At 39.0% G+C, this 16,372-nt stretch overlaps 2 protein-coding genes across 3 annotated transcripts in view; one reads left to right on the top strand and one right to left on the bottom strand.

Moving 5' to 3' along the window:
• MACROD2 (mono-ADP ribosylhydrolase 2) overlaps positions 1–16,372 on the top strand; it is a 3,123,444-nt gene that overhangs the window by 711,717 nt on the left and 2,395,355 nt on the right. The window lies entirely within an intron of this gene.
• FLRT3 (fibronectin leucine rich transmembrane protein 3) lies at positions 625–16,018 on the bottom strand. Its single transcript, XM_063918529.1, has 3 exons — positions 15,778–16,018; positions 6,288–6,957; positions 625–4,149 (listed from the first exon to the last, which is right to left on the bottom strand). Exon 3 carries the CDS (start codon positions 4,120–4,122, stop codon positions 2,167–2,169), a length of 1,956 nt encoding a protein of 651 aa, XP_063774599.1. The 5' UTR covers positions 4,123–4,149; positions 6,288–6,957; positions 15,778–16,018; the 3' UTR covers positions 625–2,166.

Here is a 16,372-nt window from a genome sequence, read left to right as displayed (position 1 = left end):
CACTTTGCCCCAAAAAATAAATACACAGCAGAGGGAAAAATCTGTAAACCCTCCATGGGTTTTATTACTCAGTGTATATAAAAGTCTGTTACTTTTTTTTTTTCTGTTGCTGAATATATGGCAGTTTGCCAGTCGCCAATGGTGGTAATCCATAACATAACAGGAAATTCATACTAAAGTTGTGTCAACATCAGTTTCAGAGGATCCCTCCTCTACAGGCAAAGTAAAAAGAATGGTCTCTCTTAAGAGCCATAAATTAAGATAATTTCTGAGGGCAGTCATTTCTCATCTGCTTTAGCCAGACAAACTTAGTACTGATGTTCGCTTATAAGTGATGTTTAGACAGTTGGGTACTTACTCGATCCTTTGGGACTTGTGCCTCGCTTGCCTTCTGCTAGTATGTTTGCAATTCTAAGGTTGCATGACATTTAATACTTTCGATAGGCCAGTGGTGAAAATTGCAGATGCAAAATGATAGGACTTCACCGAACAAAGACGCAATAGAAACTTGCAAATAATTGTTGCTGATTAGGTTTCCTAATAATGGTTTGCAAATGTGGTCAATGTTTAAATGCATACTGAAAAAAAGTAAAGTTCTCTCTCAATAAACAAAATAGAAATTAGTTGTGATTTTCTTCATTTTATTCAGCGATAAGGTCAATGTTTCTCTTATATCGCAAGTATGAAAAAGTTTTCACCGAAAAGAAAAACAAAAAACAAAGCTGAATACGTGTAGCATTGGATCAAGGCACATACAAATAATGCCAAAGGGCTTTTTGGCATTTATATAAAAAAATATATAGAAGGGGGGGGTGTATGGCAACAAAAGTGTATTTTGTTTAAATATTAACTTAACAGAAGGTCAAATTAACATGGTACATTTTTTTTAACACAATATATGCAGTTATGTAGTAATGGGCACTATGACAGACAGGTTTGCGTGAAAAAAATTTGCTGTCTTGGGAGCGGTAGTTAGCCTACATTTTTATATAATAAATGTAAGTTTAAAAACGTATAAACGGACAGTTTTTCTATGTTGATCAAATTAACATTTTGGTAAATTTAATTTATTTCTAAGTTGTTTTGTTTAATTATTTTTAGCCTCCTTTAAATTTCATTTCATTTAATTTCATTTAATTTCATTTAAATTTCACATACTTTTAGGTGTATTTTATGAAAAATATATAGCTTATACATATGCTGTTGGATTTATTTATGATGTATTACTTTATTTATATTTAGCACCTATATATTATGCAGCACTTTACAAACGATATTGTCGTTTGTTTTAGTTTATAGCTTCAGGTTATTCTACATGCTTACAAAATAAGTACTAGGAGGCAAAAAGGTTATCGAGGACCATGGACAGATGTTAATATTTTATTTGGAATATTTCAGAAACAATTTCAATATTTCAGAGACCTGTATGACTCTTAAAGACCAGTTTGCACTGGAAGTATAATTACTTGAACTTGTAAATCAACAAAAAAAATAAGGAGTAGTTATTTGTGCCATAGAACCATAACCAATGTTTTTATAAACTTGTTATGTAGTTCTTATAAACAACCTATAATGCCCATTACTACACACATTGGGGTTTGTTTTTGTTTATTGAGTTTCATTGTGTACAGTACTTTTTGTTTTACAGACCCAACAAAATACTGTTGTTTGGATTATTTCCTATTTTTGTAGCTAAATCTTATTTATACCATATTTCAAAATGAAATGCAAAAAATGGCCTGTGCTTATAATACAAAGATCTGGGGAAAAAATTAGGAAAAAAAATCCTGATTGTTCAACACAGCAAAAAAAATTCACTTTCACAGTCAACAAGTCATTTTACTCAGTAGAACACGAAAAAAAGAGTTAAATGGTCTGTAACTTTCAATATTAGCAAGGAAAATACAGTACAAATTACAAAAAATACTAAAATAGAGAATTGTGGTCAGGCGACAAACTACACTTAATCGTAGCAGCAACCTGAAATTTTGAAACTTTTAATAAAAAGTTCTTAAATATAAATTATATGGCAAATGTACAGTACATTGCTCCTTCAAATGTTTTTTTTGTTTTGTCTTTGTTTTTATTAATCCAGTGTTTTGCAGTACAACAGTGAATCCCATTCACTTATTTCAGTTCCTATAAAAAGTCTTGTGCCCTTAAGCATCATGAATGTGAATGGTCAGAATCTGGTATACCACTGTCTCTGTAACTTCTGTTACTGCTGCTTTCACTATGGCTGGTTTTGTACAAGCTCACTCCATTGGATGGAAATATTGTGTGTAATATAAACTCCTCCTTGGACATTGGCTCATTGTTTATTGGTATCATCTGAAAAGAGGTCTCCCTGATTTCTAAAATGGAGTTGTCCTTCTTAGTCCCCGCCTCTGCATAGTCATCTTTTCTTCTACGGCCCTTGCTGTAGGCACAGTTCCTGGAAAAGAGGGATCCATTCCGATGTACATACCAACAAACCAAAGCAAGAAGTGTGATTGCCACCAGTGCCACCGCTCCACCGATGATGGCTGCTAGGGGCAAACTAGAGTTTTTATAAGGCTCCTTCTCCTGCTCTCGATTTAGTGTTGTGGTCGGGTTGTACATTTTAAGTGGAGCAGTCTCTGTTTCGATGCACACTGGAGTTTCATCAAATAAGAAGAAGTTACCGGTTTCCATGGGAACCATACATATACGGTATGGGGACTCTGGCTCTAGTGCTGTAAGCAAGTATTCCGTTCTGTCACCTGTCACAATAGTTTCCGTTATAGATCCAAAAACTGGGCTATGCCCTAACTGCCAGCTTAGTCTCAGTGACTTCATTGGTAATGCAATTTTCCAAGAAATATGTATGGTTTCAACCGTGACAGATTTCACATTAATTGTGATAATTTTCCTCACTGGTATCGGAGTGGTTCTGTAGATTTTGTTGAGATCTGGTGGTTTTATCTCTGGCTGTTTAGTCACAGACATTGGCCGCTGTCCTTGTGCTGGAAGTAAAGTGTTTAACATAGTTGTTGTTGTAAAAAGAATTGTATTTGTATTACTATTGTCTCTACAATCAAACAATTCTTTGTTAAGGTCTTTGATGGTCATTCCCCTTACACGCTCCGGTGCCTGGCACATCAGCCCACGGACATTAACTTTGGAAGGCAAAGACTGCAGCCAGTCACGAACCCATTTCATTTTGCAACCGCAATACCAAGGATTGTTTCGTAGGAACAACTGTGTCAAATTATCCAAGTCATCAAAAATACCCTGGGGTAACGACGTTATATTATTACTTGACATATCAAGTCGATAAAGTTGGGTTAGGTCAGCAAAAGCATTTGGAGGCACATAGTTCATATGATTCTCCTGTAGGTAAAGCTTTCTCAGGTTTGTGCCTGGCAAGTTTGCAGGAGGAGATGTCAGTGAATTTCGAACTAATGAGAGTTCTGTCAGATTGATCAAGTTCATAAAGACTCTCTCCCCAAGGCCATTATTGTTTAAAAGATTTCCATCCAAAACAAGACGCTTTAGATTTGTGAGGTCCTGCAAAGAGATCTCTGCAATAGTGGAAATACGATTATCATCCAAACGCAACTCTTCAATCGTTCTAGGCAAACCCCAGGGTATTGTGCTTAGGTGATTTCGTGAAAGGAAGAGAAGACGGAGATAGATGTTGTCTCGGAAAGCACCATCCTCAATGCTAACTGCAGAGACAGAATTATCATCTAGATGCAGCTCTTCAATGGAAGGAATCTGTGAAAGTGCATCATATGTAATTGTCCGTATATTGTTTTCCTGCAAGTGCAGTTCTTTAACATTTTTTGGGAGGTTAATTGGAAATTCGTCTATACTGTTCCGATACAAATAGATTCTCTCTACTTTATCCAAGCCTTTTAAATCAGAAGGTATACCAGCATTGTTGATCTGATTATTTTGAAGATAAAGAGTTGTAGCATCCTCTGGTATCCCCGAAGGAATAGACGTCAAGTCCCTATCATTGCAATAAATGAAGCCTCCATCACATCGGCATAGCGAAGGGCAGGATTTGGCACTGACATTTTGTGGCGCCATTCGGAGGAGCAACAACAATTGAGTCCAGGCTACAAGAAAATTCCAGGTGTCAGCACTCATGGTCATGAAGGATGAAGGCTTCAATCTGATGGTCTGAAAGAAAATAAAAACAAAATAGGATTAGTGCCTCCACTTAAAAATAGTTAAGTTATATAAAAAGAAAAAGTAGAACCACAATATTGCAACCTTCCTAACCTTTTCCAGCATGGACCCAGAGTATATATGTGGTTAATAATAATCTTTACTAGTTTGAAGTACACAACTAATTTTCATTGTGGATGGAGGGACACATCAAAGATGGTTTGGTGACATCTTTTGGATATTGACCCATTGGTTAACAACCCCAATGTAAAAGGTCACTTATTTTGTAAAAAGTATAACTAATGACATAATATGTACCAACATAACATTACATAATATAATATTATTAACATAATATGTTAAATTAATGTATAGGTTATCAACCTGGTATGTAAGAGATTCCTTTTTTATTTGTAATTAAAAAATGTTTTAAAAAGAAACTTGTATACTAGCACTGAACAAGGTGTCCACTAGAGGCACTGTTACATTATAATCTATATAGGGAAATGTGCTTTCTATGCTTTATCCTATGTATAGAAATTTTATTGAAAATATACAGATAAATTAAGGCCACTTAAAACATTACTACAATAAGTATAGTTATGTACAGCTCATTGTAATATTAATTCTTAAGACTTGTGTAGGGAGTAGATTATTTTAATGTATTATATACAATAAAATAGCTCCCATTATTGTGTTTGCTTTGTATTACACAATGTCCTGTAATTAATGTAGCACTTTATTATTGTTTGATTTTTTTAAAGAGCGATATGACTTTATTTTAATAATTTTTACTATATAACTGGTGCTGACTGGACATAAGCTATTTGCTGATGTCTGTATAGTGACTCTCTTCAGTAGCATGCAATGATTCCCTATCTGTATAATTACAATGTAATTATCATAATTTACATAAACTATTCTTATTCCTGAGGATCCTGAATAGTTTATTTTGGAAGTGGTTAAAGGCATAGAAACTGTGTGTGTATGTGTGTGTGTGTGTGTGTGTGTGTGTGTGTGTGTGTGTGTGTGTGTGTGTGTGTGTGTGTGTGTGTGATATATTTCTCCCTCTCCCTGTCTATATATGTATTCCTTGTTTACTTGTATATGATAATAATGAAAAAATACAGATAATCATGTTACAGCAAAATAATGCCTTTTCATGATATTACTTCCCAACAGAATACTTACAATTTGTTATTTTTATTTCTGCTCCTTATTGTTTCTTATCTCCTTCAAAACTTGTCCCACCAGTCTTAAGGTGCTTGTGTACACTGTGATTTTGATGACTATCATGATCATCATCTGATCAGCTACAGAACAACTATTGTGACTGGCTGCAGATTTAATTGGCCTATGACCGAATGTAGAGCACTTGATTGCAAAATTTTTCAGAATTGGACAATCAAGTATTGGTTCCTGTTAGGGCCAACTAGAGCGGTCGAGTACAGGGGTGTGCTGCAGTACCAGCGGTTGAGTACAGGGGTGTGCTGCAGTACCAGCGGTCAAGTACAGGGGTGTGCTGCAGTACCAGCGGTCAAGTACAGGGGTGTGCTGCAGTACCAGCGGTCAAGTACAGGGGTGTGCTGCAGTACCAGCGGTCAAGTACAGGGGTGTGCTGCAGTACCAGTGGTCAAGTACAGGGGTGTGCTGCAGTACCAGCGGTCGAGTACAGGGGTGTGCTGCAGTACCAGTGGCCACTCAAACATGAATATCTAAAAAAAAACATTATAGCTGGCAATGAGGAATTGGCCATAGCCTGTCCAGATGTATAGTACAACACACTGATCCAGAGGTTCTCAAATGCGGTCCTCAAGGCACCCCAACGGTCAAGGTTTTATGTCTATCCATGCTTGGCCACAGGTGACTTAATTAGTGCCTTAGTCAATTTGATTTAACCATCTGTGCTGAACCATGGATATACCTAAATCCTAGACCGTTGGGGTGCCTTGAGAACCTCTGTACTGATCCATATGTACGCTACTGAATAACACGATTGCCTGAGGTTAAAGTACCCATCTAAGTGTTCCTGACACATATGGGACTCATCTCCAGTTCCTGTCTGTATCATGAAACATACTGTGCTTGTATCAGAATTTTTTTGCTTTATGTTTTTACTCCTTTTTAATGGAAGTTAGATAAAGACATACCTGAAGTGTGAGCCGATCTTCCCTTGAGTTCTCCCACTGGACAAGTGTTTTAAAGGCCTTGTGTTCACAGAATAGCAAGGTCTGGGTTATCTCATTTAGCAGTTTCTCTTTCACAGTGTTTATTCAAACAGTCCTAACTTGTTGAAGAAGGCAATGTATTCCACTATCTCTTGTCCACATCACAGCAAACGTTTACTACCGACACCAAATCGTGTGTTTAACTGGCTTCAGTTTCCTATGATCATGTGATATTTCCTCTAATGCCAAATTAATGGTTTCTTTATAATCCCCTTTGGCTGCCTTAATTTTCATGCCAGAATTTGGCTTTCCATTTACAAATGCTCCTCAGCAACACCAGTAAAATAACTCCACACCAAGGGCATTATTCATAATGTAAAGGCTTAAATAAATAGTGCATTCAGTGTAGGTACATGCTTTCTTTTTGTATTTCCTGTGCAAACTCAACCATGAATGCTTTCTGTACAGTAGTCACATCCAGAAAGGTTCACACCCGTTGTGAAAACATCAAGTTTTCCAAGCCAAACTTGAAGACTTGATTGCGAAAAAAAAAAGTGGAAGAAAAAGATCAGGAACAGCTATTCAAAAAACCAAGTGTGCTAGTTCGCTTTCCCAAAAAAATCCCTTGTGAGATGGCCTTCATACAGGTTTCCTAGAGAGAAAAATAAAAAATAACAGTTAATCAGCAGTTAGGAACCGCGAATCTTGGAATACTATAAGAAAATTGAATTGCATATTTACGCTGATTGATGTACATTCATTAGTGTTATAATAAACAAAACTATTGACTCTCCTCTCCTTCCAAACCTCAAAAGTTCCCAAAGGTCATGAGCATAGTACCACTCTCTGCCACGTTTTCTACTATTTCACATCAGCCATTCCAGTGCATTCATCCGAGAGCAACTGTAATTGAAGTCAGCTTCAATCAACCAACTGCAGAGAAATTACTTTAGCAAACGGTGACACCTGTCCTTTTCGATTACAATCCTGTGCTGTCCACCACTCTTATACATGTAATAGATAACCAAGAGCCAATCCTGCCTTCGTGCAAGCGAGCAGTAAGGTTAGAGCTTCTTACAACAGTAAAAATGTTTTAGTGCAACATTTGCTTTACACACACACAATCACACCAGCAAAAGCTTTCTGATTCTACACAAACACACATAAATACACGTATACACACACACACACACACACACACAAACTTTTTGTATACATGTTGCCTAAATACCATGGTGGTAGAGTTTTTGGGGATGGAACCCATGTTCAACCAATGAATTTACTAAGAGTTTGTGATATCACAGAAACGCAAGCACAATAGGGCCGCCTATACTTAAAGTGGGTAACAAGTATACTTAAATGCTTGTAGATGCTGTTGAACCTACAAAGATGTGCAAGTAGTTTAACAACACAGCATCACAAATCAGAGAAGTAACGCTGTTACATCATGAGTATCATCTGCCTAGGATTTGTGCAAGTCTTTTTCTTTTTTTTGGAGGGGGCTTCTGTGTGATGTAAGGGTCAAACTTACCAAGGTGCTTAGAGTGACAAGTAAGATAATTTGAGTAAGCTGGAAATACTTGACCCTGAAATTAAGGAATGCCATAGCAGCAATTTGCTTCTCCGCTCAGTAATTACATGGCATCCAGCAAGCAGAGCATCTGTTTCAGAATTAAAATGCTCCGCAGTGCCACTATGCTGAATAATAGATGCAGGAGACGCCTTTTATATAAAATAAATTCCATCTCCAAACGATTAATCTTTAACGATATGTGGAATAGGTAACTGTGAATGTGGATATTGCTTAAAGTCAGGTGCCCCTGACCTAAACACTTTCAAAGACACAATTTTCCTACTTATCTACGGAACATTTCAGATGGTGCACATTTAGGCACAAGGAGCACAGTCTTCTTGTCGTAACATTTGACAGTGATAACTGGTTAGTAGATAATTCTGACACTTATTTACCAGAAGTGACAGCATCTGGATTAAAAGTTAAACTGCTTTTACCTTTGACGTTAACCATTAGTCTATATTGATCAACTTAATCCATGTCAACATCGATTTTTTATTTATTTAATTTGAATCATAACTGCGGCTAAACTTACAATTAAACATTTTCTTGCTTTGGCAACCTCTGTTTTTTTAAGTAAAAAGCTGTGTTCCCTTGATCATATTTATTGAATAATCAATACACTCGTCTCCTCCTTCCTATTGCTTTAAAGTAAATATAAGCAAACCACACCCATCTTTTGCTACAAAGTCACTTTTTCAACTTGTTGATTTGCCTAAATTAGCATCCATGATTAGAGGAAATGACACAGAAAATAATAGTATTTGGTTGTTTTTTTTTACAATGAGTTCTCCACTGTGTCTTTTTAACCCCCATTGTCATGCAAACCACTTACTAATACTGTCATTGTCAAAAGAGCTGTGTTGGACTTAACTGAAAGCTCATTAGGATCAATGGTAACTATATCCCTTTTTCCTGCACAAAGTATAGCAAAGCACCATAAAAGCAAAAAAAAACAAAAAAAAAAAAAACCCAAAAGGGAACAAAACAAAAGCAGAGCTTTGAATGGAACAATGAAAAAAAAATGTGGATTAGAATAAATTCTTCAACAGTTCATAAAGAGATGGCCCCCTTCACATCTGTTTGATATGATATAATTTGCATATCAATAGCTAAGCATCATGTTAAATGAAGATCAATGAACAATCCTCCCGCCACGGGCAGACTTAAGGGGGGTACTCACGGAGCGATCCCAGCCTAAAATCTAAGCAATCTGACTAGATTGCTTAGCTTTTAAGCATGATCTCTCTGTGTGTACCCCACACAGCGAAAGTGATGCGCAGCCCCACGCATCGCTATCGCTGGTGCTAGATTGGCCTATCAATCTAGCAGGTCGCTCACTTCACCCGCTGGGTGAAATGAGTGCACCCCCCCCCCCCCCCCCGTCGTCGTCCCCCCGCACGCTCAGCACACATCGCGTGCCGTTCACATCTCTCCCCGTGAATACGGGCCTTAACCTTACTTTCAGTTGTATTGTACATACAATTGATTGACCCCCCCAGACATCATATATAAAAAATGACCAAGGCCTGTTCATGGTATCGGCTAAAGGGTTCACAGTCCTTCCCTTTTCCATGTTTTTGCTAGAGATCTATGGGGCAGATGTATTAAACCTGGAGAAGGGATAAAGAAGTGATAAGTGCGTGGTGATAATGCACCAGCCAATCTTATCCTGTTATTTTTCAAACCCTTAATGAGTGGCTGGTGCATTATCACCTTGCGCTTATCACTTCTTTATCCCTTCTCCAGATTAATACATCTGCCAGTATGTTTTATTGTACACTGATTGATCATGCAAAGGAAAGCATACGTCTGCATACATAATAACATTCATACACAGTTATATTTGTAGTCAGACATCACTTTAGGGCTTTCATCTTTTTGTTTCTTTAAATAATTGTCGTTCTTTTTTCCTCCTCCCATCAGTAGTGGAAAGGGCTTTGCTGTCTTTGGCATAGATTCAGTTTGTATACAGAGTAGGGTTTTTCGAGTAATGCTGCAGCTTGCAAGTATCTGCCATGCCTACTTGTATTTCACATCTTAGAATTGGTGACAGCTTGGGCAGTATGCTGCTTAAGCGGCCTGTCTGGCAGCTACATTTTCCACGATCATCAGATTTCATACAGGTACCTCACTCTCTGTTTATCAGCAACCATAAAAAAGACCACTGGGATCTCTGGGGGTAGTGGGTTAATATAATATGTAGCCTGATTCACACATGTCCTCATACACTCTGTCAACATGATGAAACTTATATATGTATGTATTCTACTGTCTAGTCCAGGGAATCTCAAACCTCTTTTCAGGTTTCTGAACATATCGACTAGACCTCATTTTTTGATAGATTTGCCAAGACAATTATTTGAGGCACCGGGATACCTTATGCTCTGTATTTAGTATTTGTAATTTTTTTGGGGTGTATATGTAATATTATCACATTTCAGCCTATCTACCTAATTTTGCAACCTTATAATAATTGAAAATGGTTTTTTTTTTTAATGGAAACATGGGGTGTGGGTTTGGCAAAACATCATAGGGTCACAATAACCAGGCCACTCCTTTCCTTAGTCCCAGAATCATTGCAAAGTATTGGTAGTATTAAATTACTAATAATACTGCTTTCACATCGCAAATGCCGGGTCCCACCCGGTAATTTGAAATGGGTCCTTATGGGGCATTTGACCCTACTTGCTGCCTTCTCGACCCAGCATGTTGCCGGGTCGGGTTGCTAAACAGGGGGGCGGGGACTGCAACGTCATTTTGGGTGGAGGCGGCCCTGGAGATGAGCTCAATTCCGCGCCGCCTCTCCCTGTGTAGTGAACGGGTCCCGAGTCGCATCGACCCGGCAACCCGTTCACACTGCTACTTACCCGGTATTCAACCCGGGAATATCACTGCTTTATTCCCGGGTTGAGTAACCGGGTCAGGCGACCCGGGAATTCTCCATGGGCCCTTTCACACTGCACAGCGACCGGTGTCGACCCAGCAATATCCCAGGTCGATACTGGGTTATTTGTGCAATGTGAAAGGGGTATTAGCACCCTATTCCTGCAGCAGCCTAGAGGAGATTGTCCCATTACACATCTGCTACTAATTTCTCTCTTCTTTCTGCATTATATCTGGCCTAGACTGTTGTGTGAATAATAATATCACATTTATTTAGATTTAGCTTTGTACCATGTATTTTGCAAATAACAGTAATATACTGAGAATAGTGTTACTGAGTACCAGTGTTAGTATCTGTGTAGTTACTAAGCCAACGCATAATTTCTGATGCTTCTTAATATATGTACATCAAGCAGTGTCAAGTAATCACATGTCACCAATCCCAGCATGCTCTGAGGAGTATCAGTTGCCTTAGCCAGTTCTGGAGTAATAACAGCATGACCAAGCTAATCAGGGCTACCATTCACATGTACAGAATATGAATGCATACAGAGAGGAATACGTTACCTGTACATCTATTAGAGGGGATTCAGAAAGTCACAGGGCCCCTATGCGTCACTAGGAAGTATAAACATACAGAATTGGCGTACCGGCCTCTATACATTCTGATCTGCAGAGTGAACGAGACTCCTGCAATGTTTACATCTTCCAATAACCCGCATATAAAAACCATATGGCGTATCCAATCTCAGCGCAATTAGGATCGCAGTGTAAATTTCCTACAGACACATTACAAATCGCATATTTACACAGATTGTTAGGGGAATGTGGCTCAAGCCTAACCTTGCAAAGTTGTCAGGGAAACCTACTCAACTGCATTTTAGGAAGTATGCAAAACAATTGTCCCCTTTGTCTTAAGGAGTGCAGGAAGTCATTGAGTGGAGTGCTTACCTGTTATTAGTTTAAGAAATGCATGACACCACCTCAGGGCGCGATGTCTGCGCACAGCAGGCTGCAAATTAGCAGCACTCTGCAACACCTAGCTCACAGTTGTGTCTCTATCACGCTGCCCACCATTAAAATATTCTGCAATACTTCATTAAAAGCTAGTGCATTTGCCTGTCACAGTCAGTGCTATGCATGTGAAGACATGAACAAATTTGGGGAGATTTCAAATTAAAATGTAATAGAAATCTGTCCTACTGTCGTTACAAACATTGGGTTCTCTGATCGTAATTCCAACTGCTAGCTGTCTGGTTTGGGTTGTGTGACACTGCTGCAAACAATTCATGAATAGTACTTCTAAAAATCTGTTGTAGAATGCAAAATTGTGTAGGCCAAGAATAAATATATATATATATATATATATATACATATATATACCTAAATATATGCTTTAAAGGCAGTATTCAATGCAATGCAAGGTACCCTTTAACATTAATACTGAAGGTTGCCTTTCACTGTATTAATACTGCCTGTAAAGCACAGTGCCATATATGACGATCCGTACAGTCTCCATTTGTATGACTGTTTGAACTCGCAGAGCCAGGAAACAGACCACTGACTCCTCTTTGTTCATTGAATTAAAAAAAAAAAAAATTGACAGCTGAAAAACTGCTCTGACCTCTCTTCAGCCGAGTCTATGCCCACTTGGGGGTGGTACACTCTGCTAGACGCCTTTTTCTGTTCAGACCCACAAGTCAGACACTCGCTGCTTCTATCCGCTTTCCTGACTTTAATTGCAACAAAGTCTCCTGTTGAGTGGAACAGTGGTGTCTGCGAGAGCAAGTAAAAGTTCTCCTTTTGAAGGACTTTGTGAAACCCTAATGGCCATGCTGATTTCATTAACCATGGTATTTAGTTAGTGGTTTCCTCTGACAATACAAATAACGGGCAAAAATGGTGCAAAAAGCACTAAACTGAAAATACCCCCCTTCCCCTCCTTAAAATTGTACCCTTCCATGTATGTGGTCTTGGGTCAGTGCAGTATCATGTCATTTACACAGGCAAACTCATCCCAATTCCTCAGAGGGGGCTTTGTCTGACTATTGTGGAACTACAGATCTCAGCACAACATGCCAGTTACTGTGATTTACACTGATAGCTTCACAGCGTTCCAGATATTTCCTTACACTATTATTTCATCACAAGTGCACACTAGTGTACAAGGCAAGTAGTTGTACAGCATATGCACTGTGCTAAGCATTTCAGTCCCTCGTCTCAAATATATATTTACATTTTGTGCTGCCTAAAATACAGAACTCACACCAGCAATGCAATAGGGCGAGATGAAGTTTTAACGGTATTGCCAGCGCTGTGGTTTGTGAAAGGGTTAACGAAGGCTAAAGTGTTGCACAAAGAGTACAATGAAAACCAAAAATCCAGGAATCTAACTCCAGCAGGAGCAGACTGACTTTATACAAGCCTGTCTTTTCATGGGCAGGGATCTATTTTTCATGCCGCGAGCTTAAACTGATAATTGTGTTTTTTATCCTGTGGGAGAGTAATGTTCGTTAGGACTGCACACCCGCAGGCACTAGATGCCGAATAATTGGTCTTTATCTAATAGGACAGTGCTGTACAGAGAGAATGGACCAAGGGGATAGATAATTAATAGTCTGGTAACAAAGTGTGACAGCAGCCAGAATTTGACCAAATTTATTTCCCATGCTGCGATTTGGCCGTGAAGCTATCGGGATAAGGAGATGGACAATTACGAGCATCTGAAGAGCTATGTTTCTGATCAGCTTCTGTCCGTAATATAATGCCTTCATGTGATTATTAACCACTGGGGTTACCCCACACTGTAAAACGTGTTAATTGGCGGTCATCTTTTATTTTATGGGGCTGGGAAATCTAATTTGTTAGGGAAGGGAGTAATCATGCATTTAAATAGCAAATAGTCAAAAGCTGGTATGTAGACTGGTCATAGTAAGTAAACATAAACTATAGAGTGAGACTATAGATCCCTTATGTACTTATTTGTGTGTGTGTGTGTGTGTGTGTGTGTGTGTGTGTGTGTGTGTGTGTGTGTGTGTGCATATATATATATATATATATATAGATAGATAGATATATACACACACATGCAGTTTGTTAGTGTATGCCCACACACATGCATATGTATATAAAAAAATAATATATATATATGTGTGTGTGTGTGTGTGTGTGTGTGTGTGTGTGTGTATATATATATAAACATTGAAATGTGTGTATGTAAATGTAGTTAAATACTGTACTCGTTTATAATTACATAATATACACGCAAAAGATACTTTTAGTGTAATGAGTATATATATTTCTGAGAGGGTTATAGCCACACACATTATTATGGTATGTAATATATAGTGGCCACTGTCAGCTTATGTAACTCTGCAGATTAATATTGGAATAATATGATTAGACGCTAATGCTGAATGAATATATTTGCAGGGACTAATCTCCATGGCTGGATGAAACAGGCAGCAGTACGGTCTCTTGACTACAGCTCTTGGTGAGACCTATTGCTTTAATTTGAGCATTATTCACCAACACTGTGGTCTGTTAGCAGCTGCAGCCAGTGGGTAGGAGCCAGGGAAGAGAACACAGGGCTCAGAGACACACAAAGCTCCGCCGTCCTGGCTTTGTTCCCCCTCACAGCAGCCTGCCTCCTGACAAATATGAACATGACCATGGAAAACACAACCACAGAATAAGGCACTTTTACCATTACAACACTCCCAAATGTAACGTGCAATGGGAAATGCTGGCAGTAGAAGTACAGTGTATGTTATTAACAGATCTCAGGATGGGAACACACAAGCCCCTGCTTTGGGGTAGGATACATTTACCAAAAGTATGGCTCTTGGACTGACGCAGAGAAAGTAGACCCTAACTTCATGTCAACTTGCTAATCTTGATGGAGCTAGTTCATATGCAGGTTTATATATTATTATTATTATTATTATGTAAATACAGAATTCCCTTTTCTCAGTGGGGTCCCCAGGCGTAGACAATACTGCTGCCCCTTAAGCTTGGCATTATCTGTCTCACACGACCTCCCTTCCCAATTGCTATGCTGGTCACATACATCACTTGGTCCAGGCAGTGGATTTTGGTTTAATACTTAGAATACGGGGGAAGAGGGTTCTGAAATAAGCTCCTTACTTTCCAGTGCACATAGAAAGGAATCAGGTCTTGTGGAAAAATGGCGTGTTGGAACTAGATTTTCAGCAATTCAGGTTTTGAAACGTAGGTGTAGCTGTTCATTTGTGTTCTGCAAAGTCTGCTGGCTTCACACAAGTAATGTTACATGGGTTTGGACTGAGGGAGATCTATGCTTTCCATGTACATAGACCGTGGCTCTGAAGGGATATTGATTTCCTTTCCTGGCTGCAGGACGGACTATTGTAGGGAAAATACCAGGCATTTATTATTACAATTAACTTATTTCTATAGGGTGCACGTATTCTGCAGCGCTTTAGAGAATATTTGGCCATTTACAGCACTCCCTGCCCCAGTGGAGCTTACAATCTATAGTCCTTATCACACACACACACACACACACACACACACACACACACACACACACACACACACACACACACACACACACATATATATACACTAGGGTTAATGTTGTTTCAGAATTCAATAAACCCATACCAGTATGTTTATCCTCAACCAGCTATCTACACAATCCGAGCTTTACAATTATCACAGAATATTCCTGCTCCACAGATGGAAACTTCTGCTTGTTCAGCACTGGACACCAGGTCTGTGCAGAAGAGCTGACAGTCTATTACAGACCACATACAGGTTATTTCTGCCCTGGTCAGCCGTCTGTAGTCCCTGGGATTCAACCTGGGAGAACTTGCTAACAAAGTGCTGGGAATAATAGAACTAGCTGCTGCCATTGATAGTCAATGCAATCAAGAAGAAAGCTGTGCCACAATCTTACATAGAAAAGTGCAAAATGAAGAATGCATCCAGATTGTTTGCAACGGCAAGTGATTGGTAGAAATCTGGGCTTACCTGGAAGATCAGTGCAGAGAAAACAATCCAGTATGATTAGAGAGAGGGTAGTGTATATTCCAGTCTTTAGTGTAGTATTGCAAAATGTAAACTCCTCTGTCTGCAGCATGCACGTATAAAAAGCAGGCAGCTAGTGGTGTGAGCTTGTACCAGACAGCATCATTCCCTGTGCACTGAGGAGTGCTGGAGAGAGAAACATTCCACTTAGGTCCTCAGAGCCCACCTCAAAGTCTGAAGTTAAAGCTGCACTTCCACCAGTGGCTGATTGGGTTGCTGATGTCATAGGAGTGGGTTTGTCTCATCTCAGTCCCTCCCCAGTGAGGTAACCTCCTCTGCAGACTGCTGCATGCCCATAACAAACACAAGAGGGAGCATGAGTAAATCTATCCATAATAACACTGGCACACACTTTGCTGAGCTGTCTCAGTCAATCAGGCATTTGTCCCAATCTACTTTCTTTCTGGATTCTTACTTTCAGGCTGCTGGTAACTCTTTCATTGCTGCAGTTGTCCCAGCAGTTCTGTGTGTTCTTATATGTTCTTGGTGGGAGCTGTAGATTGATACAGCAGCTTAGTTTTGCGTTTCAGCGGACAGC

The sequence above is a fragment of the Pseudophryne corroboree genome, chromosome 4, assembly GCF_028390025.1.
Source record: "Pseudophryne corroboree isolate aPseCor3 chromosome 4, aPseCor3.hap2, whole genome shotgun sequence".
NCBI lineage: Eukaryota > Metazoa > Chordata > Amphibia > Anura > Myobatrachidae > Pseudophryne > Pseudophryne corroboree.
The sequence above is the reverse complement of the archived record's forward strand: the minus strand, read 5'-3'. Positions and strand labels throughout refer to the sequence as shown.

Bases quoted from the DNA above. Each gene is read 5' to 3' on its own strand.
- FLRT3 (XM_063918529.1), bottom strand. From the start codon at position 4,122: ATGACCATGAGTGCTGACACCTGGAATTTTCTTGTAGCCTGGACTCAA.